The sequence below is a fragment of the Anarhichas minor genome, unplaced genomic scaffold, assembly GCF_050575085.1.
Source record: "Anarhichas minor isolate MPS153535 unplaced genomic scaffold, ASM5057508v1 ptg000010l, whole genome shotgun sequence".
Lineage (NCBI taxonomy): Eukaryota > Metazoa > Chordata > Actinopteri > Perciformes > Anarhichadidae > Anarhichas > Anarhichas minor.
This window is the reverse complement of record NW_027466456.1, coordinates 15,321,917-15,347,173: the sequence shown is the minus strand read 5'-3', so window position 1 is coordinate 15,347,173 and position 25,257 is coordinate 15,321,917. Positions and strand designations below refer to the sequence as shown.

General features: G+C 40.1%; 1 protein-coding gene across 1 annotated transcript; it reads left to right on the top strand.

Annotated features, from left to right (window-relative positions):
• The first annotated feature begins 713 nt into the window (after positions 1-713).
• Positions 714-24,638, top strand: ap1m3 (adaptor related protein complex 1 subunit mu 3). The gene is made up of 12 exons (XM_076088360.1): positions 714-926; positions 6,905-7,061; positions 7,600-7,667; positions 7,911-8,041; positions 12,536-12,683; positions 13,738-13,864; positions 17,631-17,773; positions 18,408-18,479; positions 18,760-18,918; positions 20,251-20,376; positions 20,872-20,947; positions 23,024-24,638. The coding sequence occupies exons 1-12, from the start codon at positions 885-887 to the stop codon at positions 23,044-23,046; spliced, it is 1,272 nt and encodes a 423-aa protein (XP_075944475.1). The 5' UTR covers positions 714-884; the 3' UTR covers positions 23,047-24,638.
• The last annotated feature ends 619 nt before the right edge of the window (positions 24,639-25,257 follow it).

Below are 25,257 nucleotides of genomic sequence, written 5' to 3'. Positions count from 1 at the left end.
TTTTTTAAATGTGTAAAGCGTAGTATTGAGACCCTGTACGTAGGTAAAAGTATCCTTCCAATAGCCTAGAGCAAAATAAAAAAAGTACTCCGTTGCAAGTAAGCTCTGCATTATCAGACTTCTCGGAAGAAGTAGACCAGACCTACGTATCAAAATTGGAAGTATTTATGCAGAAGGTTCTGTTATTAGATAATGAGTAGGCTATTTGATTTTCATAAATGTTATAACTTAATGTCAAATTTCTAAATGTTAAGGTTGAACTTATTTAACTGCATACTGTTGGGTAGTACATATATATTAATGTATTTTACAGGAGTAATACTATCATATGTTTTGGTTTAACATTTTATTGGGAAATGTAAATAGCCTGTTCTCAAATAGGCGAGTGAATAAAACATAGCCATCAATACTTTGCTCTGTCATGGAGTATTGTAGTTTACTTAAAGAAAAGTAGCAATAAATGTAAAAAATACAACATTACCAGTAAAAGTACAGGATTCAAATCTTTATTATCTTTATTAATACTAAAAGTATTACTTAAATACAGTGCTTGAGTAAATGTCGGCATCTCAGTTGCTTAATTTACACTATTAGTAATGTTGGGTGAATTAAAATAAAAAAAAAAAAAAAGAAATCCCCTCACTAATCCCCGGAAGTTGCGTGTCTGTTACTACAGCTGACTTGATGCTCCGCTCCGGAAAACCAGCGAGTCGAGACCCTAACGACTGAAGAGAGAGAGAGAGAGAGAGAGGAGAAGAAGGAGGAGGAGGATGATGATGGGAGTGAATCTTACCCCTCTTAAATGACCCATATCTGACAGTAGACCTACATATATTATCTCGGCTGGTTCTTGCTCTTGAGGATTCTTTTTTTCTCCACCAACGATGTCGGCGTCGGCAATATTTATTCTCGACCTGAAGGGAAAGGTAACGTGAAGTTTGTGGCGACTTGTTGTTGGGGGGGGGGAAAGTTGACATCGGGGCTGTCAACGCAGCTCCTGCTGTAAGAGTACGTCAGCATATATTGTGTCCAGAAATCGAAGGACGTGTGTAACTTACTGCTTGTATGTGCGCGCACATGTATGACAGAGCGCATTCAGGAAGAGAGGCGCAACTGGCCAAACTCGTTTCACCAACGTTGAGTCCAACACAGAGGACTTGTTCTTGTGCAGCGATGCAGCCTTTATTGGAGCCGATGTGTCCAATTTCAGAGTTTAAAACCGAATACTTTTTACAGCCCAATAGGTTATCCTTTAATAAAAATGACAGTGGCTTTAATATAAATTTAACATATTGCCAAACTTGTGTCTGGACAGGAGGTTGACATTCACTAGAAATGCATTTTGAGAGACAAACCCATATATTAGGCACTTGTAGACTATGTAGTGCTGAAGCACTGAATGGATTATAGTTACAGTTTTGATAAATCAAAACATTATGGGACCAGCTTTTCAAATAGGAGAATTTGCTAAACCTCATTTAGGGCTGTAACTTACAATAACTAATAACATAGATCAACAACTAATCTGTCTATCATTTTCTTGGTCTTCAAATTGCTTGTTTTGTCCCCAAACAGCAGTCCAACACCCAGAGGTATTCAGTTCACTATAAGAAGCCTACTGATACATTTTGTTACATTTTTGCTTAATAAGCAAAAATGTAACGAAATGTATCCATCACAATAGTTTAGACGAATCGACTCAGCTTTTATACCATATCTTTTTAGGTTTTGAACTCTTTGTCTGACAAAACAAACAATTTGAAGATGAAACCTTGGACTCATTTTTTTTATTTTTTTTGGCATTTATAGCTTTTGTTTTGAGAAAGTAATAGGTAGCATAATTGACAATATAATTCCTCCGTTTCATCCCTAATAGTATTAGAAAAATAACATTCTTTAAAATGCATTTGAATTGTTATATATATATATATGCTGTGGTTTAGGATTACTTCATCAGGTTTTACAGGTTTTACGTGTATGAAGAAGCCTGATGCCTAACAATACCCACGGGGGAAAAGGATCAGTCCCTCATAGCCTGGATGTCTGCTCGTGCAGATTCAATGTTGTCTCTCCCCCTAACTATCTATCTGTGCCCTGGGGCAAGTCAGTAGCTCTTAACCTTCAGTCCTTTCCCTCCCTCTGTCCCGTATAGCTGCTGTAATGCAGTTGCAATCAAAAATCTACTGAACAATGCACCAAAGAAGAAAATAATTTGAGAGAGGCAATCAACCAAAACCAGTCGTGGTCAGGTAGACAGGTCACTCCTGTACACACAGTTCTAGACACAGTTGAAAACACACAGCTGCTACAGAAGCTACATTTTCCACCTCTGCCCTTTACCCCTCCACCCTCAGCCCCCCCCCCCCTGAGTTGTGGCTCCTGGGCACTATAGACCGCACGCTGCTGGCTACAGGGACCTGCGAGGTGGACTGAAATGTCAGGCTACTGAAATCAGCATGGCATCATTTGTTCCCAGTGACGTTTTTGGGTTGTAATGGGAAGCAGCACATTTCATTAGAAGCATACAAGTGTGAGGTTCAACAGTCCCAAAAGAGCTACAGTTCATTTTCTTGTTGTATTTTGAGTGTATTTATTTATCAGGAACAGCGCACGTTCCTCCACATTTTCACCAGTTCAATCAGTTTGGTTTTTTAGCCACGCTCTCGTGATCAATCACTTTGTTCCTGATTGAAATATCTCAGCAACTTTTTAATAATGGCTTGCTATAACATTTTGTACGGACATTTGTGACTTGACTTTGCTGATTCTTTCATCATCAGGTCAAACGTTTAAATTGTCCAATGGTTTGTTTTTTGGCAAAATACCTGCAAAAGAAATGGCATTCCCATCAGTCTTATCAATATTTTATGTTTGGTGTCAATTAGCAAATGTTACATGCTAAGCTAAGATGGTGAACATGGTAAACACAACAGATAATGCCTATAGTCCAAACTAGGCATGCAAGACCTTTGCCCTGATTTTCCAAGGACGGGAATCTGCGTTGGCTGTTCGCTCACAAATCAGTGCTCGAGCGCTGTGTGTGTGTGTGTGTGTGTGTGTGTGTGTGTGTGTGTGTGTGTGTGTGTGTGTGTGTGTGTGTGTGTGTGTGTGTGTGTGTGTGTGTGTGTGTCTGTGTGTGTGTCTGTGTGTGTGTCTGTGTGTGTGAACTGTTCAGACACGCTTGCTGGTGCATTCGTTTTGTTGAATTGGGCGTCTTGAGCAGCAATGAACCTCTAGCTAAAAAGAGGCACTGTGAGCATGCACAATGTTGAATGGTTGCTATTGATGCACTAACTCAGAGTCATCTTTTTAGCCTTCAATGTGCCGTTATTTTGTCTACAAGTAAGCTACCGTTAACTCCTGACGGCCATGTCGCTCTAAAATATCAGTATTATTCTGCTCTGTTTTTCTCAGAGGGTTATGGAGTTATGCTTACAGGTTTGTGCTGTGATTGTTTTCCAAAATGGTTGTTGAGTGATACAGTAGGACAAGTGTTTTAAAGCCACCAATAGTTTGAAGAGAAAACGTTTTGCTGTTGCTTTTGGGAAATTCAAGTACAACAACACAAATGATTCTTCTGGGTTCAACCCGCAATGGATCCCTGCTGTAGGAAAATAAATGCCATTTAAAACGAAGGTTACTTAAGTAATACATCATTTCACTTTTGTGACATTCTTCAGTGTTCAAGTTTGAAAATGGTATTCATTGTTACCCTCCTCTGCCTTCTTTGTTTCTGTTTTTGCTGCTGATTTCATTTCTTTTTTTCTATTCAAACTTTAATCTTCTACTAACCTGTTGTTATGTAAACCCCTTTTTTGTCACATATAATTAGATTTGCAGGAATCAATGTAATGGAGGGATGTAGACGTACTGTTTTTTTGAAAGTATTTGTATGCCAACACATACACCAGACGTGTCTTAACACACTCGCAGTAGAATTTAATGAGACCTGGATTATTAAGCAGCTGCGCTCTGCTTTGGGGCATGAAATATGCTAACTGTTTGTGTGAGGTGCACTGGTTGATGTGTTCTGCCTCTGCTGAATACACAACGCTATCTGATGTTTTCCTTCCTAAAATGAGTGTAACTGACGCACATTTGAAACCAGCTGACAACATGACAATATGTTGACTCCTAAAGGTGGAACACGAGCTATTCTAAATCATCGTTGTGATCGTAGCGAGGCCGTAATTGTCACAGCTTCCTGCCTCATTCAGAATGTATTGTCACTTAGCAAAATAAAGTCAAGCACACATCATTATACCGACAGCGAGGAGTTAGAAACAGCGGCAATAATAGAGCAGTCAATAACAAATGTGTCACTACTTTTCATCATAAACGTATTTGATTTAAAATGACTGGAACACAGTCATGATGTTACTCTGTGTAGGTGTAAACTAGTCTTTTACGAATGATTTCTTCCTTCTCATAAGTTTGAAGTTTGTGCAACATCGGGCCTTTGATCTTTGCAACTGATATATTGGTGGCACCAACATGCAGTGTTCCTGTTTTGCTTTTTAACTGCAATGTTCTGTAGGTGCTCATTAAGTGCAGTATGGGCTGTGGATGAGTATTTTGTTGTTTTGAACCATTTGTTTCATTTATCAATGGTGCAACAGTTATTGATTAAACAGACTATCTTAAATCCCTTTAGATAATGTTGCCAAAAGTCCAACAACCACGCTTTAAATAGAATAAAATACAACCGTATGGGCCAGCTGAGGCTGGAAAAATACTTTCACTTTCTGTTTTTGTTTAGCAAAGTTTACATCCAGAACTAGAAGGTCACCTCTGGATACCTTTCTCGGGGTCTTCAGTATTGCAGCTCTTTTTTGATTTGACTACCTCATTCTCTGTCTCTAGTGACCTCTGAACTCTTCACTCTGTGATGTCTGTCTCCTCTCACAGAACCTGAGCAGTGAACTGTTCATATCCTTTTTTCTCCCCCAGATTACTTTACTCTCCTGGCATTTCCTTTTTTGTATTTCTTATTTCCTCCTGCCTTTGTTATATGTGCCCTAGTGTGACCCCAGTTCAACAGACTCTTCTATTGAAGAAAGGGGGGGGACGGGGGGGGGGGGGACGCCTGTGTGTGTGTGTGTGTGTGTGTGTGTGTGTGTGTGTTATCTAGATCCCTCAAGCGTATCAGCTTTGATCTCGTTTTTCACTTCACTCTGTGTGTCCGGACTCCAGCAAGACTGCTGACTCATCCTGTTGCATGTGTGTGCTTCTATTAAGATTAGGAAAGTGTGCAGTTGTTTCTCGTGGCTAAATGAAGTGAATCTTTAAGAATATGTCAGAAGTTATTTTAAAATGCATTACAGTTGTGCTATAAACATGTACTGTCAATTTTGGTAAATGTCTTTTGTAATCACTTGTAATCCATGACTTAACACGACAAAAACATCTTTTTGGAGTTTGTTTGTGTGATCCAAGTGTTTGTTTAGTTAATGTCAGGATTTCGAAAGAGGGCGTCTCTTACAAACTCAGCTGTTTGCATTCAGCCGTTATATATTAAGATCTCTCGTGACACTAGTCTCAAAAGAACAGAAGGTATGCCGTCATGAGAGGCTCTATTTTTAGTATTGGGGAAAGGCTGCATTCATAGACATGTCCATAAGTAATTGACTAGCTAGCTGTATTAAAAGCCCACACCCACCTCTTTATTACAAACAGGTTCTTGCTCTTTTTAGACCGTTGAACGCCATCCTGGAAAATGTAAGGACTCAATAACAAAGAAGAGGATTCAACATACACGCAAGAGAAAGTGGTTGTATGGAAGCACGACATTTTAGTCATTTTAGAATGCTAATATTTGCACTTTTTGACATATTTTTGAAGGCCAACCCCAGAAGTCAGCATCGCACTTGAATGTTTGACAAAAAGACAATGAGACTTAGCCTTTGGATTGTTGGATTATTGCAGAAGAAGAGCTCTGTGGTTAACACAAGTTTATGATACTTACTTCCACCTTTCACCTTTTTAAGACATAACATTTTCAAAATTCAGGGGAGGGGTATTTACTGATGATTTTTATACCGTAGCTCAAAACGTTGAAATATCTTAAAGCATGTGTTAAACATAGACCTTATTTCAGGCATCTAACAAACCCACTGACTTTGAGACGAGGGAACCGGAAGTGAAACAATGCTGACTAATTTCTGGGTTCTTGGACTCATTCTTGCAGCACTCTATTAGCACTAAAGAAAAAGTACAGCTGAGGCTGATGAAAATGCCGTTAGTTTTGCAGTTATTTAGTCATAAACCAAAATATTGGACTGATTGAAAGTGATGTTTTCACTAAATAGTCCGAAGATCACCAAAGTTATTACAAAATCATCCTGATGGGGACATGAATATATGGACAAAATAGTGGCATATGAAGGAGCAGTCAGGAGATCACTCAAATCAGTAGGATCCTTCCTCTGGGGACCATGAATGTATGTAGAAAATCTTATGGCAATTGATCCAATAGCTATTGAGATATTTCAGTCTGAACCAGAGTGGTGGACCCACTGGCAGACTGACATTACCATCCATCCATATAGCCATGCTGCTGGTGTGGCCCCTTTGTTTGCCATCATTTCAAACCTGAGAAACCCTAGAGCTTTGCTAAAGTCTGCATTAGCTCCTGTTTCATGTTAGGAAGGTGAGCATTCATAATTCATCATCAGAAGTTGGCAACACAGTTTGCACATTTCCTTGTTAGATGAACCTGGAAAGTGGTGCCATTTCCATCCATGAGGTCAGGTTTAGTCAGCCAGTGGCTCTTGAAGCATGTTTAAGCTTGAGCGCTCAGGTTTGGTATCTCAGCCAAAAGCTATCAACATTTAATGACTGGGTAGTGTCTCTATAGTTATATCTTCTGACTCCATATTTTTTGTTCTTTGCATTCTGGATCCAGGTGCTAATCTGCCGTAACTACATGGGGAACATGGACATGAATGAGATTGACCACTTCATGCCCATCCTGATGAAGAGAGAAGAGGAGGCTGAGGCGACGCCTCTGGTCACCCACGGTTCCTCACACTTCCTGTGGATCAAACACAGCAACCTTTACTGTATCCATTTTTACAAATGTCTTTCTACTTTAATGTCAGAGCCTTCCCTACAGTCCTACTTGTGGAGAAATGAGTAAAAATGTAACAGAGATCCACAGCCTCTAACACCTGAATATTCTCTTCTCTATGCAGCTCCATCAGGTTCAGGTCTGAGCTGCAGGCAGCTTCTCAGCGTCTTGTTTCATCACATCGTGCTTCACAGCCAGTTGAAATATTGAACACAGATTCACTGTGATGTGTAATGCACTATATATCCTCCTCCCTTAATGTGAGATTGGGCAGTCAAACTTCCTTACACATTATTAATTCAGCTTGATATCGCAGTTGTGAGTAAGTGGTATTCCCAGTGCACTGCATTAGACAATTGAGCTGCTTTACCTCCCTGTGGCCATGTTCTCAATTGCTTTAGACTGTGATTCATTGTGCTAACTTATGACTTAATTGCATTCATCTCCTAACCACCTACAGTATAATAGATGTTTGCTACATACCTCCGTCTTGTAGATGTACAGTTATTTCTTAACAGTCCGTTCTTCAGTGGTGGCGATGACGAAGAAGAATGCAAACGCTTCCCTGGTGTACGCCTTTCTTTATAAAATTGTACAGGTGCGTCTGTTTTCTGAGACTTTAGTCCAAGTTTTTAACTACTGCTACTTGTGTTCACTTCTGTTATCAACCAGCCCAGCCAGTGCAACTAATCCTCTTATTTATTGGCTGTTTCCTCGCTGCATATTATCTATCCGATGCTGTGCCTTTGCTACAGGTTTTTGCTTGTTGAATACAGCGAGCAGATGGCATAAATGTACACTTTCCCTACCAAAACACACTGAAATGTGAATGTGTCCATAGGTGTTTAAGGAGTACTTTAAGGAGCTTGAGGAGGAGAGTATTCGTGACAACTTTGTGACGGTGTACGAGCTGATGGACGAAGTGATGGACTTTGGTTTCCCTCAGACAACTGACAGCAAGATCCTACAAGAGTAAGACAACAATAATAATTGCTGTGTCTGCATGTTCATGCCTAATATTAAGAGTGGCTACTCTTAAAAGTGAAACAGTTACTGTACAATCATTCCAAACCACAAAAAAGGTCAACATTTGACAAAACTTGAATCAATTATGTTCGTTGACGCTGTGCTCAGGCATTTTTTAGTGTGTCCCATTAATCCGGCTGATGAAGGTATGAGGTTAAAGTTTCAAACTCTCAAAGGCCGTACTGCACTAAAGCACTCCAGTCTGATTTTAATGTAACCACATTAACTCAAGTGGTAACTGTGTCATCAATCAGAAAACAAAACGTTAAAGTTGTTCAGTGAGATAACAGCAGTGTGTTTCATACTGTAGCTGACCAGCAGAGATGGGAGTGAGAGCACACGATGATTCTGTTTGAAGTGCCATTTGCTTTATTTGTTGTTTATTAAGTACAGCCAGTGACGAAAGCTATAATGAATGGGGGACCTCTATTCAGCAAGTGAAAGTAACTGAAGCAACTATATTCCTGGGCTTCACAGGTCTTTGTGTTTATGGTGTACACAGGGTTGATTCGCTTTTTCCGTCCTCTTGGCTCCTCAGAGAGGCATTTGTCTCCAGGGAGAGGCTCAACGGTCCCTTTACAGTACCACGATAACATGGGTTCTGTGTGCACGTGATCAGCTTTGCTTCTAATTAATGATGAACTTATATTTGAAACGTTCAAACTTGCACGGTGCATTGTTTCCTATTTTAATGTCACACATTGGGATTTTGTGGTATGTGATTGATGATTCATTTTGTGTGCTGTTTGTGCACCAATGCTTGACTGAGGCTGTGTGTGTGTGTGTGCGTGTGTATAGTATGTGTGTTTGTTGTCTGAATCGTGCTGATAATTACCAGGCTCCTATTGGCACTCAGACACAATGACACCGTCAGCTGGACACACTCGAGAGTCTCAGACAGAAAAGCCCTGCTCTTCTCTTCTCCAAGGAGACGCACAAAAGTCATTTCTCTCTTGTGCATACACACGCACACCAACACGCACACACACACACACACACACACACTACACATACACACATTCACTTTGTCTCTCTGTCTGCATGCTGCATGCTGTGTGCATGAGTGGGAGGATGCAAGAGACTGAGCAAGTGAGACTGCAGGGATGCATGTGAATCTGTTCATGTGTGTGTCTTCGTATGAACCTTCATGCATGTGCGTGTGTGTGTGTTTGTTGTGATTGCTATTGTTATGCTAATCTGTCAGTTTGCTGCCAACCCCGCTTCCAGATCCTTTCATTTGCATTTCTGAAGAGAATCAGGGAAAAACAGAACAAACACTGAAGCAACAAAACAACCCGACGTCGACCTCAAGCCCACTAGTCGCCGCCTTTTATCTTTCAACACTGTCAGACTTTGCTACGTGTCAACATGCGTTCACCCCGTAGGTGGGAGGAACTGGGACAGAAAACGAGGGAGAACTATTTGCCTTAATCTGTCAATCAATCTAAAACTTGTTTATCTAGCACTTTTTCCCATAGAAGTTAGATAAGAAACGTACAGTTGGACTGAAAATAAGACATTTGTACACTTCTTGCTCAGCACCAAATAGCGTACAGAGACAGTTAGCGACTAGCTGGTGAACATTGAGCCACAACAGAGCCAGATATTTCCCTCAAGAGCGAATACTGGCCTGCCATTCACCTGGTGGACACAAACTCAACTCCAAATGAATTATAATTTTGCTCCGTAGCTGCTGGATGTGTAAATAAGCATCTGTTCCTTCCATACCATGCCACTCACCATATCAACTTAAAAGATAAATGATTTGCCAAAAGTTGTGTTCACAACTCCTTTGAGCAAGTAACAAAAACAACTTGTTATTTCAAGTTTAAATAAATATATTGAAAAGAAGAAAACAGAACAATTAGTTATTTGAGCAAAGGAATCTGGTTTCGTCAGTATTTTGAGTACTTTGAACGGTTGAATCAATGACACAGATGCACAATACTTTTGCAATTTTGTTTACCAGAAGCACAGTGCAACCTCGAAATGAGTCTGGGTTAAGACAGACACATTATTAATACCTTTGCTGTTTGACCCGTGCATAACTTCGTGCAACCCATTTCTCAAATTAGAAACTCCATATGGAACACAGATACCATTCCTGTTGCTGTATTTAGTCTACCGAAAAGAAGGACCTAGCACATACACATTTGGTAAGAATCACAAGCAGCGGTACCACTTCACCCGCCTTGTTGCCGGCAGATCTTTTGGGGGGTTTCCACACAGAAACAGCCACACACAAAAAAGATGGGTTATGAAAATGGCATTGTGACTATGTTTGGGCTTCTGCTGGCTTTGCACTTATTTCTACAAGAGAGGAGTGTGAGGACAGCAGCTTTCTGTGGAACATTGGGTCAGTGTGTGATTGACTCAGGGGGAAATGCTCAGGCCTCTAGAGGAGAAGAGAAGGTGAGGGACAACTACAAATAGGAAAGGGGGAAGAGAAGAGGTCAGAAAAGACAAAGGGGTTAGGAGAAAAGGGATTGCCTCGGAGATAACACAGTTTGGATCACTGTCGGCATGTGTCGTTTTTATTCGTGTTGGCAGTTTAAAATAGTTGCGCACGTTTTTGTTTTGAGAAATTGATGGAAATGAATGTAAGCAGATCTAAGGCACATGTCTGCGAAACATCTATATCCTGCCCTTTTGTGAATATTAGCCTCTTCTCCATAGTAGGTTCACTGTGATCAAGTTAGCACCAAATCAGAATGTTTTTAACAAAAATATCTAAAACACCATTTGTTTTCTTGAATTGCCCACCCAGGTTACTTTACAGATCAGTAGTCATTTGTAGGGTGATTGTTGTTTAGTGAAGACCAAATGAAAATATGCACTTTTGTTTTTTTACTGCACAATCCACGTTGCCAACATACATAAGTTTGCTCGCCAAACAAACACACGAAATTGGAGTCTATCATTTATTCAGGATATGTTTTTATACTGTAAGTAACGTGGTATATTGTAAAAGCATGAAAATAATAAATACCCCAAGACATTATAGTGCAGGGAAAATGTGATGGCATAAATGAGAAGCGAGCTCTGCAGTGGAAACAAGGCCAAGAGAAGTGAAAAGTGTCGGGGAGAGGGGGTGGCCTGGTCACATGTTGTTTAAGTACAGCTCCCTCCTATTCATGATGTCGCCCTGGACACAGCCAGAGCACATTAAGAGACAACCTACAGTACAGAGCACATTAAGAGACAACCTACAGTACAGGAGACAACCTACAGTACACAGCACATTAAGAGACAACCTACAGTACACAGCACATTAAGAGACAACCTACAGTACAGGAGACAACCTACAGTACACAGCACATTAAGAGACAACCTACAGTACACAGCACATTAAGAGACAACCTACAGTACAGAGCACATTAAGAGACAACCTACAGTACAGGAGACAACCTACAGTACACAGCACATTAAGAGACAACCTACAGTACACAGCACATTAAGAGACAACCTACAGTACAGGAGACAACCTACAGTACACAGCACATTAAGAGACAACCTACAGTACACAGCACATTAAGAGACAACCTACAGTACAGAGCACATTAAGAGACAACCTACAGTACAGGAGACAACCTACAGTACACAGCACATTAAGAGACAACCTACAGTACACAGCACATTAAGAGACAACCTACAGTACACAGCACATTAAGAGACAACCTACAGTACAGGAGACAACCTACAGTACAGAGCACATTAAGAGACAACCTACAGTACTGTGCAGTGAATGAGGGGATTGATGGACGGATACACGGGGAACATATTTGTGTTGTCAAATATAAAGAGAAAGTATTTTGCCACGGTCAAGGCTAGGACACTTATACATATTATTGATTGCACCAATCAACATATTAATATCAGCAATGGATCAAATAAATGCATGTAATGTGAAACAGAAGGGAGGGGGACTCCCAGTAATGTTCCAATGTTAGAAGCATTCAAACCTATTAAAGCTGTTCTGACATCTTCTTGTGGCTCAAACCTCTTTAAGACACTTGATGCTGGACTTTCATTTACTCAAGCAACACTTGATAGTTTAGTATCATGTAACAAATGCATGTAAGTCATATTATCTGTGGCTTTAGTCACAACGGGTTCATGCAGATCTCCATTTTCCAATTGCATCCACGATTAATCTTCTTACATGCATGAATACCAACCTTCTTTAATTTACTCACACTAGACATGGTAATTTATTTTAAGTGATGAGGTGTGATTAATACAAAATAATGGTGTGTTGTAATTTCCTGTTTATTTATCTTCAAAATCTTGAGATATTTCTCCAAAACTTGAGATTCTGTCTCTCTCTGAAGCATCTTCATGAGGACTATGCCCTCATGGGTATGCAGGGGTTTCACTCAGCAGGATAAAAACAGTTTGACGCCAGTAAAACAACTTTTTCTCTGCCTTTGTCTCTTTCAGGTACATCACCCAGCAGGGTCATAAATTGGAAATCGGAGCTCCTCGACCTCCAGCCACCGTCACTAATGCTGTGTCCTGGCGGTCAGAGGGCATCAAGTACAGGAAGAACGAAGTGTTCATGGATGTCATTGAGTCAGTAAATCTACTGGTGAGGACAATCTTTGCTCCGTCAATATCATACTTTTTCCAGAAAATAGAAATTGACTCAGCAAAGAGACAGACAGTTACAGACATCTTAGACATTTATTTTGTACTTAATGCATCATCTCTTTTCACCATATCAATGTTTACTTAAAAGATGATATTTTACAATGTAATAATATTACAGTATTATATTACTATAATATGAATGATTATTATTTAATGAGGAACTCTTTTCTTTTACTGGAATATACAATACAATGAATAAGATCACAAGAAGCAAAACAAAACAGATACTGTAGATAGACATATCAACTCTTTAATAGATATGACTTACCCATCATCATATTGACTCCAGTATCAGTTCTACATTCTTTATCCATCGTCATCCACTGTTTTGATCCGTCATTCGAAATTATGTATTTTCTTAAAAAAGTCAAAGTGCTTCCTTGAAGCCAAGTGGGGTTCGTCCGTGTCTTTGTCAAAGCCCTGGCATGTTTTGACTCCTCCTAACAGTCTCTTTCCTTGAATTGAATTGCTAAGTAAACAGTCTCTGATATCAACAACGTGTTTACGTCTCTGCATTGTGTGCAGTGAGGAGGGACTTATACAGCAGCATATTTCAAAGGTTTGAAGACAATGTAAGCAGACGAAATACATCAGTCAGAATTAATTCCTCAAAAAGGGATTTTATTATACAACATTTTCAACTTTTGATAAAGTCTCAACTTACTTATAATGTTGGAACTGCTGTAAAATGATTTGACTTTGTACTTTGACTTTGAAAAGTAAACATTGTATGAAATACCACTTCCTTTTCTGTGATCGGGGACTTTTTAAAAAGGTTTTCAGTTCTTCATCCTCTTTCACATCAACACCTCGCTTACATTTCTCAAGCTGCAAGCGGACACCTTTTCAGTCTTGTCCCTCAGTCTGTTTGTATGTACTGAATGGCTGCTCCTGATCCGTATCACATCAGTATTTAAACAAAGCAGCTTTAAGAGCATTTTAAACAACAGTGAACTCTTGTTTAAAGTCATGCCTTTCTCTTCTGTCTACAGGTGAACGCCAATGGCAGCGTCCTGCGGAGTGAAATAGTGGGCACTGTCAAGCTCAAAGTAGTCCTCTCGGGGATGCCTGAACTCAGACTGGGCCTCAACGACAAAGTGCTGTTTGAAATAACAGGCAGTAAGTATTTTTAGCGAGTCATGCTCCGTGTCATACATGAGCATGACTCATGAAAATGAGGAAGCAATAGAGTCACGAAGACAGTGAAGTTCACTTGAATCCCAGAGAGGGCAAAAAAGGTTAGCGTGGATCATTTCGTTATATCTTAGAATACTTCCCACGTACCGCCCGGTGTACATGTTCCCAAGGTGTGGAATCACTGACTTAGGTAGTAATGCAAAGCACACAACAGTTTCGTTTGATGATATAACTCTAATGCTTCTTGAAAAATGCTGTGTTGTATAGTTTTAACGTTGTTGTATGCGTAAATGTACAGCATCAGGCAGCGGCCAATTTGATCTCATTACCCGTCGTCCCTTTCTTTCTGTTCCACTTTGTAAATTGCTATCGGTACATTTCACATGCTGAGCTGACAGCTGACAGACTGTTACGCACGAGTGACATAGAGGAATATTTTTAATATTTTATTCATCTCAAGCTGCCAAAATTTGACATTATTGATAGAGGACTTGTAAACTGTCAACAAGGGAAGTTTTATTGCATTTTAAATGAAACATATTTTACCCTTGATATAAATTTGCTTCAAAAATCTGCTCGAGTAATGCTGAAACGCCAAGATGTAATTGTAAATGTACTACTGGTTGATGGTGGAGCACTTGCCTTGAACTCCCCCTCAGACTTCCACTTTCACCTCCTCTTTCTGTCGAAAGCCAGCACTCTTGCAAATCTCTCTCGGCTTAGCTTTCATCCTTCCTCATCTCCCTCTCCTCCTACTTTCCCAATTTTTCCAATAACGTCTCCCACTGCTACATCTCCCCTTGTCTATTCCTGCACCCCCTCCCCCCTTCTCCCTCTCATCTCCCTCTTTTCCCTCCTCTCTCCTGCCTTCATTTCTTCATTCATTTCCCCCCTACTACTCGTTACTGAAGGGGAAAAGCTCCATCACTGTCTAGCCTCTTTGCCTCTCAGTAAATCCTCACCCCAGGCTACAGCCCTGCAGATGAAAGGTGAGGGTCTGTGGATATCCTGTATATGGCAGCACACAACCCCCCCCCCCCCCCCCCCCACCCACTGTGTTTTGCAGTCTGGGAAATAACATTTCTTTAGAAAAGATGATCACAAATAGCGATCAAACAAACACACTGACAGATACAGCAACAAACACACTCACGCTGAATGTTTATACAAATGTTAAAGTATGCTTTGCCCTCTCATCCTCAACAGTTACACTTATTTTTTAAATGTCATTTTGCAGTCATTTGGCGTTTATTATGTTTGCCTCATCTGCACATTTTATCACAGCTGGATGCTTCCAAAATGTGAGAAAAACTATAAGTCATTTAACACTGCCCTCTGCTGGAAAAAGTCCAGAATCATCACTAGAAACTTCATACAAGTTGTGTTCATAATGACAAAGTCCACAAAAAGCCACTTTTTAGTCATCAATCAGTTTAAACACTCTGGCCTTTTCACTAAAATATCTGATCATTTGTAACATTTGAGTGTCTACACCTGGTCACATGTCCCTGAAATGAATGCATATTATTCATCAGAGGTATTGTATGTTTGTTTGATGTGTTTGCTTTTAGGATTAGTTTTTTCCTTAAGATGTTTTTTTTAAAGGCTCTGAGCCTGAACAAGGAAAGTATGAGCTGAGATCCAGGTCATAAAGACTTCTTTTCATGTTTAATTAATCTGCTGATTACATCCCAATTTTAATGTGCTGAGAAAAAAATGCCCAAAGTGACATCTTCTAATGACTAAATGCAGATTATTTCCGTTATAGTATTGTTTCCTGTCTTCACATTTGAGAAAGTGGAACCAAGAAATATGTAGCATATTTTCTGAAAAGATGACATAAATGATTAATCGACAACCAAAAGGAGTTGTAGATTCTTTTTCGTTTCAGAAAATAATCCACCAATCGCTACGTATCCTGTGCCCTCAACCTTTAAATGCTAAGAAGCCTGTGTTAACCTGTCTCTCTGTCCGCTGGGTCCAGTGATATTACAGCACTGTAAGATGCTTTGGACAGAAACATTTTCCACATGCCATTGTGAAACGGTTCCCTGTGTTCCTTGTGTCACTTTTTATACTGTGCTACAGCAGACAGAAAACAGATTAGGTTCCTCTTGTCTGCTGCTGTATATTAAAGCAGCCTTAAAGGTGAACCACAGGGGACACTGCTGCATCTTCAATCCCCACCTGGCATGTACGCAAACGTACATACACAAACACACACACACCTGTCTCTTCTTCCGGCGCCTGAGGTCCTGGCAGTGACAGAGAGTGTCCCGTACGACCTTTCTTTCCTGTCGTCTTGATACCGCTGCATGCAGGTGTGCGTGTTACTGACATAAAAACAAACCGAATTAGAGACACAGAAAATGCGCTAAAGGGCTTTCCTGCTTTGCTTGTCCAGGAGTGTTGTACTCTCCCTAGACCTGACCTCAGCCAGTCCCCTCTCAAGCATGAGGAAATGTCACACACCCCTACACACACACACGCACACATGCAAACACACACCAAAGCAAAATCAATAGAGAAACAAGGAAGAAAATATGCATAAACCTATGCACGTACACACACTCGAGAGAGAGAAAGAGGACAATGAACAGGGAAGCTGCATACATAAGTACACGTGCACACACATCTTCTTTCCCGGCAGTGCTGGTCCAGGGTTGCATTCAGAGCAGGTGAGGCAGGCTTTAAGCTCGCTGTTGAATGGGGGATTTGGTTGAAGGCCCACAGTCATTACAGCAGTTTTCCACCACTCAGCACCCTCCATTAACCACAGAGGAGGAGGCTTTCTCCAGCAGACTACAAATGCCACCATTAAGGAGGTCGCGCTTTTTAAATGCCCATTGCTGCAGCGCTGCACTCTTGCTTCATCCTTGGGAGGAATTGTCTGGTAAAGTTAAATTCTCTAGCCGACACAATCTGCTGATTTTTGTCTACAGCAGCCTCTGTCGTACTCCTGCAGAGTTTTAGAAATGTAAGATAAAAGGTAGAGCGCTGCTTAATTGGTCACTGGTAACCATATTCATAACTATACTCACTATGCTGTTTTTATTAGTCAATTAACAGAAAATGAGTCAAAAGCTAATTTTATAATCAATTAATAATTTGTTGTTGATCCAGCAAAAATGCCAGATATGTGGCTATCTGTGTCGGGCAGGTTTTAAACCCCTCACCTGACAAATGGTTGTGCATTTAAGCAGTCGTATTACTAATGATACAGTGGGGGAAATAATGTGACATCTCATAAAGACTTCACTGTAGGCTATTTCACAAAATAAGACCATAATAAACGACCTGCTTTAGTGTAGTAGGCGGATTTATTACACAAACAGTAAATCAGTAATGAAAAAACAACACACAGCTATGTTTTTTTTAAATTATAGAATATTTATCTACTGTGTTGTATGTGTGTTAGTTCAGGTGTGGATGTGTTTGTGAGACAGCTAAATGGGCTTCAGTACAGGGGAAGATGATCGCAGCAGGTTGAAGGCACACAGACTGTGTGATGGTGTGTGTATGTGTTTGAATGTAGCAGCTGAATAACTGTTCAGAGGGGGACAAGAAAAGGGCAGAGCACACTGTGTGTGTGTGTGTGTGTGTGTGTGTGTGTGTGTGTGAGTGTGAGAGAGACTAAGTGAATGTCTGTCAATCATCATTACATTGACCTTGATTTCCCCAAGGCTGCTTGGAAGGCTCTCAATCTTTGTGTGTGCTTTTGTGCGTGTATTGTTTGTGTGTGTGTCAGGAGAGAAGAGTAAGACTGTGGAGCTGGAGGATGTGAAGTTCCATCAGTGTGTCCGTCTGTCACGCTTCGAGAACGACCGCACCATCTCTTTCATCCCCCCCGACGGCGAGAGCGAGCTCATGTCCTACCGCCTCAACACCACAGTAAGTAGGACACACAAACAAACTGCTCTCTATAACACACACTCACACTCACACACCACCTGCATACCACTAACACCAAGAGCACACTTCATATTTGTCTCGCACTAAAGTTTAAACACAGATACCATCACAACCTAGAAAGGTAATTCTTTTCCGCATCTTCCTCGTACAAAACATATTAGACTTTTATATTCTTCATTATTGATCAATGGTATTGTTGTACTGCAAAGTATTTAGCCTCAGTAAATATCTTCACTCTTTTATGACCAAATTTGAAAGACTATTAAATTTGAGTGCTTGTGTAAAATGCCACGTTACTACAACAGTTAATATGTTTCAAGATAAGTTGCGGTTCAGCTTGTCTGCTAAGCCACATGTTGCCAATCATCCTGACATGCTGTTCAATGAACCAGAGGATACTTGAGGGGGGCTGCTGTGCCTGAAATCTATGTGATCTATCCAGCTGAGCAGCGATTGTCTCCCTTGTACAAACACAATCTCTCTCTCTCTCTCTCTCTCTCTCTCTCTCCTGTCCACCGTGTCACCGGTGATGTGTGTTGTCGTGATACACTTTAGCTCTCTGACCTTGTCCACTCACTCTCTCTCTCTCTCTCTCTCTCTCTCTCTCTGACAGGTGAAGCCTCTCATATGGATCGAGAGCGTGATTGAGAAGTTCTCTCACAGCCGTGTGGAGATCAAGGTGAAGGTAAGGATGAGTGACACACAAACATTAAGACACATACAGAGCCCCACAACTTTATCCACTCATCTAGCCCCTTCACTGAAACTCGTTTAATATTTACGACACATACTTCACGGGTGGATTGACGCATACCATCTGTTTTAGGCAGTGACGGCCATACAGACTCAAATTAACAAGCCGCAGGGTGCATAATCACCAAGACCTCCTTGCTCGTTTTTTTTTTTTTTTTTATTGTAAAGGCCTCAGATGACATTTGAACTCTGTCCTCTTTCACCTTCCACAGGCTCGGAGTCAGTTTAAGAGCCGGTCCACTGCCAACAATGTGTCCATTCTGGTGCCAGTGCCCAGTGATGCCGACTCACCCAAGTTCAAGACCAGCACAGGCACCGCCAAGTGGGTGCCCGAGAAGAGCGTGGTGCTGTGGAACATCAAGTCTTTCCCTGTTAGTGTGGCAACTATCACAGTTCATAACCTAAAATGCATTAAGTACATGTTGATTTTTTATAATGGTTCTATCTTATTCAACCACTGTAAGGTTTTAAAGGCAACGTCAATATGATAAAAAGTAACAAATTACATTTACTTGAGCACCATACAGTTTTCAGGTACTACTTTACTTTCCATTTTCTGCTATTTATATTTGTACTTCACTACAATTCAGCGGCACATATTGCACTTTTCGTTCAACATCTATTTGATAAACTAAGTTAAAAGTCCCCTCTCCGGAACAGGCTAATAATAGAAAATATTATTGGTCCATGGGGGGTTTTCACAAGCTTCTCTGGCAGTATATAAAGTAAATAACATAAGCTTCACCTTTACCAGCTGCAACATTAAAGTGATGCACTTCTGCTCTTCCTGTCACGTTTTTGGTATCAGTCTCTGCTGTCACCAAAACCATAAAAGAAAAGAGAATTTTCCTCCTTTTATCTGTCAAGTTCTGATATCTTCTCAGTAATTCATTACACCTTCAGTCTGTCAAGGAGGGTTAAGAATTGTCATTACTGGTGACGTATTGCATTCCAGCAGGTGTATGACTCGGCAGCACATTTCTCTCTGTCACCATCAACCTCTGGACACTGTAAAACAGCGTTTTCTCTCAGGGAACCATACTCAACTTGTAATGTTTGATAGAGGCTCAAGGAAACAAAGATGAATCAGTGGCTTGTTGTGATAAGAGACTGATAAACAGACTCCTCCACAGTCCACCAGCTTTCAGCTCCGTCCAGCTATTTAAAACCCCAATCCACAAATAAGTATATGAACATATAACATACAATATTTGACTAAATTAAAAAAGTGATTATAACTGGGTTGTTTGCTTTTGTTGCCAGATTACTGTCAAACTAAATAGATAAGACCCACACAGATTCGTTTTTGAGTGTTGGACTCAATTTTTTCAAGACTATAACTTTGATGTTTGTTTATTTAGTCGTACATTGTAAATGTTATAGAGAAAATGTGACTTGAAGCCAAATTTTCAGGGGCTTTCAAGTCAATATGGAAACTGATTTGCAGCAAGTAAAACCAAAGTACAGACTAACAGACTACATGCTTGGATGATGTGTTAAACAATTGCTGGTATGAAGAATGTCAGATGGTGAATATAAATCTGATTCACCTCAATATTACATCCCACGTGTTGTCCCACGTGGCCACGAATATAAAGTATAAACAACCTTGTATTAATTAACGTCAAATACCTGTTTGTGAACTCTGAATTTTCAATTAACGGCTTCGTAACTTTTCCTCTTTTCTATTTTCTCATGTCTAGGGTGGAAAGGAGTACACGATGCGGGCGCACTTTGGGCTGCCCAGTGTGGACAGTGATGATTTGGAAGCAAAGAGACCAATCACAGTTGACTTTGAGATCCCCTATTTCACGGTGTCTGGGATTCAGGTTGTAATCTTTATTAACAACCATACACTAGCTTTTCTTCTTTGTCAAATGTATAATATATATATATATATATATATATATATATATATATATATATATAATATGATCCCCACCATTTAAATGTTGCACTGTCCTGGGAAAATGATGTATCCCTGAAACAAAACCTTTCATCAAGTAAGAAAAGCAGAACGCTTTTCAGTAAACAGCATTTCTGTTGATCTACTGGGTTTTAAACGGTTTATTTAGCTTTAGAAGTACGATCATTTTGCTGAAACGTTTAGGGAACAATTTATCTTTCAAATTGTCTGAAAAATTTAAAATCACCAAATTCAGAGATACATGGTTTTCAATGGACAGGGGTAATTTACACCTGCTATAAGTGGGCTGTCATGAACACACTGAAGCATACAGCCTATAGACACATGTGTATATATATATATTTTGGTGTGTATGAATGAATGAAATAACTATATTTGACTTGTCTGTGTTCCCTAGGTACGTTACCTTAAGATCATAGAGAAGAGCGGTTACCAGGCATTACCATGGGTGCGCTACATCACACAAAGTGGAGGTAAAAATACACACTAAAATATACTCACACCCCCCACCCCCCAGATACACACACACACACACACTACCGATTATGATACTTCAACTCACTAAATAAGCAACAATCAAAGCTAAAAAGTACTCAAGTAGTCCGCCTCATCAGGACTGTGTGAGTTTGGTTTGAGCCGATTTGCTTGAAAGTGGCATCAAATTTTAAAACCAAAGCAGTTGTACAGAGAAGTTATTACTATCGGATGATAATAGATATGATATATTAAACAGAATGTCAATAACAAATATCAAGTGCCCACATTGTGTAGGACTTATGGACTCCCTTTTTTGCTGTTTCGTGAAATTGGAGTCCAAACCCGAGGTCACCCTGAGATTAGATATGAGGTTTTCCTTGCGAGGAGGCGTCAGGATCAGTCTTTCTGCATCACTATTCAGTGTGTGGCCTAGGAGTGAACCTAGCTGTGTAACATCCATCATATCCATTACCTGGCTCTATCACCATGAGCCATGACCTCAGGGCCATAGAATGACACCACACAGCAGGCCAAGGATTGAAACCTTACAAGCCTGCTAGCTTATGGCGTAAAATTCTTTGGTTCTTACTTGCCCGAATTTGAACAGGGCTACTGTACAGCTGGGAGAATGCAGTCAAGTTGTACCAAAGCTCCTGGGAACAGTAGATTCAGTTGCTGCGGAATGAACCTTTCGGCATATTTCAAAGGGCATGAGACATAGTTCAGTGTTTGTGAGATTTGAACTTTTGTCACCCAACTCACTAACTTGAGATTTTACCTAGAAGAAAATGTTGAAATATGTTGAAGAAGCTACATCTCTACCTTAAAGGCATGCTTGATTTTGGACAGATCACACATAATTGCATATTTCCACATTATAGCCACAATATGTTGATGAGACTGCAGCAAAGTCCTCCTTACTAGTTCACTAGTTTCAATGGGTGGCAAATGGAAATGATATGGAGATGGGAGCCCAATACCTACGCCCGACAAATGAACCTGACTCTATAACATCCGTCATATCCATTACCTGGATGTGTCGGGTACGAGTCGGGGGCTGCCGGAGGTTGAATGATGCCACAAAGTGCCATGATGCTCCCAGGGTGGCACTCAGTGGATGCTATCGCCTTGCTGTAACATCAGCAAGGAAGCAAAAAAAGAGAGAGAGATAGAAAAGAGGAAGGTAGGAGTGAGAGAAAGAAGAGTGATAAAGTCGGGGGGACTGGAGAGAATGCTATCACCTTTCTCTTATTGTTACCATCAGCAACATAGGGAGAGAAGACGGGGCTGATCACATTTCACTCGGCACTACATGCAGACACACTGTCACTGATTAAACAATTCCTTGATACTGTAGACTGACTGCTGACTTATTAATGAGTGATGAACAGGCATTTAGCAGCCGTACTGTACAGCAGTAAGTGACTACTTCACAAATAGGATCGGGCAGCATCACACTGCAGCTGGATCTTTGATACTGGCATGTCGGTGTTTTCAAGCATCAATGTGTACGAAAATGTTTTCTATATAACATGCAATTGGGGATTGGGGATACATTAATAATGCAATTTCAAACAGTAACTAATAATGATGGTTCCTCCCCAAACACAATTGTCTAATATATCATGTAGCATTGACATTTGCCTTTATTGTAACTAAAGGTGTCTACTTCGAACCATGAAAAATAGACCGCCATCAAAAGTACACAAAAATATGTGGACGGGGTGACCACATACTTTTGGCCATGTCTTGTTGTTTTTTTATTAGACAGTACTGATACAAATATGCATATCTCTGATTTTGCCAATTTAGGATTGATGTATAACTAATATTCATAATAATAGATGTGAGTTTTAGAAATGATCGGTCAAAGTCTGAACCGGCAGAGAATTAAATATCCAAGACAGGAACGTGGTAGATATCGGGATTGTGATTTAGTAGAGTTCCACTACAGATAGTTTGTGTAAATCTTGTTTAGGGATTTAATGGGGCTCATTGGCAGTAATGTAATGTGCAGGAGTGATAAGAGGAGGAAAGCTGCGTTAATGCTCTGCTGTTACATTTCTTGGCAGATTATCAGCTCCGGACAAAGTAAAGGGCACAGATGCTGCGAGACGAATGGATATTTTCTCTCTCTGTCTGTCTTCCTCTCTCTCCTCCTCTGTTTCTCTGGCTCCCCGTCTGCAATGGACAGCAGAGGTCAAGCGCAGGAGGACACATGTAATTGTTTCCTGCTCGGAACGGAAACCAGACATCATCCCTTCCTCTAAGACATGCTCAACTCAGACGGGAAAGGCTGTTGCGTCACCTTTGACCTGTGACTTTTTTAAGGGCTCCTCAGGACTCCAGCAAAGCGTTTTAATATATTAATAATGAACTAATAACTTTGTGACGCCGCTTGGCTCTGGCAAGTTCTCCTTTCTTTGCTTTTCATGCGATATTCTCCGAGGTTAATTTAGAGCTAAATTCTGGAGGGAAATACATTTTGAAGCATGTTTTGCTCATTTTGAAATATTACGAAATATAGGATTTGAAGAATTATCTTTTTTGGGTGCTTGGCTTCTCCACTGAGATGTGTAGCTTTTTACTGTATAACATGCAAACCAAAAGATTGTGTCGTGCCAACATACAGTAACTGTGATGGGTCATTGTCAATCCTTTATTGCTCAAAGGAACAGCAGATGGGTGATTTTTCTGAATCAAAAGTGTGCCATGCACTCTGTCAGGTTTTATTCTTTTCTGTAGGGATTGTTTTTGCCACATCAGCATTAGCATCTTTAACTGCAAGGGTTTTTACTCCTCATATGTTTTGTCCTAAATAACCGCTTTATGATCCATACACAGTACATTTGACTCTGTTGTTAATCTGCCTCCCTCTCAAAGACATGTGTTTTGCAGGAACCTTTATATTACATATTCATTGCCTTATAAATTGCCGATGTATCATCAGCTTTAGTGCTGTGAACACAATCCCCAGTGCACTGAAACTAACACCAGCGACCAGATTAATGATTAATAAGACACAATATTGCCAGAAGCATTGGCAGTGTAACACAATACCGTCAACGTGCTCTCATGGGGCCTGTAACCTTGTCCTTGTGCTCGAAATCAGCTTGCAGCTTCGAGGCAGAGACCGAAGGAATGGGCCTGGTGCAGAATTGTTTGTCATATTTCTATCTGTTGTTGGTAATGTTCTAGTAAGTCCCCTGTGGATGTTTGAAGGGCGAAACAAGGGGTTGATGAGAGGGGGGCCGGACAAAGGTAGAATAACCTGCAGGGATTCTGAGAGTATTGACAATATCTTAAACTAATTGTTTTTCCACAACTCTTTTTTTTTTTTTTTTTATATATGTTGACCTCTGAAGGCCCATACACTTCTTCAAAGCAGTTAGTGTTGTGATTCACTTTGTCTGTTGTGCATGCATTCCACCAGCAAAGAAGAGAGTTCTGTGTCGATTTATAGCATTTCTGCTGTGAAGCACAAAACCTTCTATTACAATCGTTGTGCTATTGTCTTATCTTATTATATTATCATTATCTTGTGTGGGGACATTTTTCTGACACCAATGAGGATTGTTAATATGTGTGTGTTCTCATGTGTTTTCATTAATTGATCAACTACTATTTGTCGATAGGAAGCAAAGGGATATATTTGGAAATAAACTTTTTTTCTATGTTGTTTTGGAATACTATTGTTTTTTTGTTTTGTTTGTAAGAGTCATTTTGGTATGTAGTTATAGACTGTTTCACCAAATGAGGATGGATAAATAATATGATGAACTGCTTCTCTGAAATGTAGCATATCAACAATTTGACTTAAGACGGATCTGCTTTGCGCTATCTATAAATATTTAACCCCATCTCATATACAGGGAGTTTGATTAAAAACCAATACATTTCAGATTTAACATAATACATCATTAAACAGGCTTTTTTTTAAAGTTGAGGAGCTCTAAAGCAGTTTTGATGCATTGACGTGGAATGCAGGTATACTCTGAAATTTGGGGGGAAAGTTGAATTAGTTTGCTGAGCTTTGCATAAAGACTGGAAACTGGTCTTTAAACTGGGAGCTTGATTCTTTCCAAAGATAACAAAATCCATTCCACAATTAGGAAAGATATAGCTATCGGTAAAGATATAGCTATAGGTGAGTCAAACGGTCAGATCAGATCACTTAAACAACATACTTTGATGTATAGGGTTGGAAATGTTCTTCAAAAACCTTTTTTGTTATATTTGTTGAAATTATCCCGATAGCGATCAATAAATCAAATGCCCTCACAAAAAAAGAAAAACATTTTGTATG

Coding starts and splice junctions, on each gene's coding strand:
- ap1m3 (XM_076088360.1), top strand. CDS start 885: ATGTCGGCGTCGGCAATATTTATTCTCGACCTGAAGGGAAAG. Junction 7,062..7,599: donor CAAACACAGCAACCTTTACT/GTATCCATTTTT, acceptor TCCGTTCTTCAG/TGGTGGCGATGACGAAGAAG. Junction 18,480..18,759: donor GTGTGGAGATCAAGGTGAAG/GTAAGGATGAGT, acceptor CACCTTCCACAG/GCTCGGAGTCAGTTTAAGAG.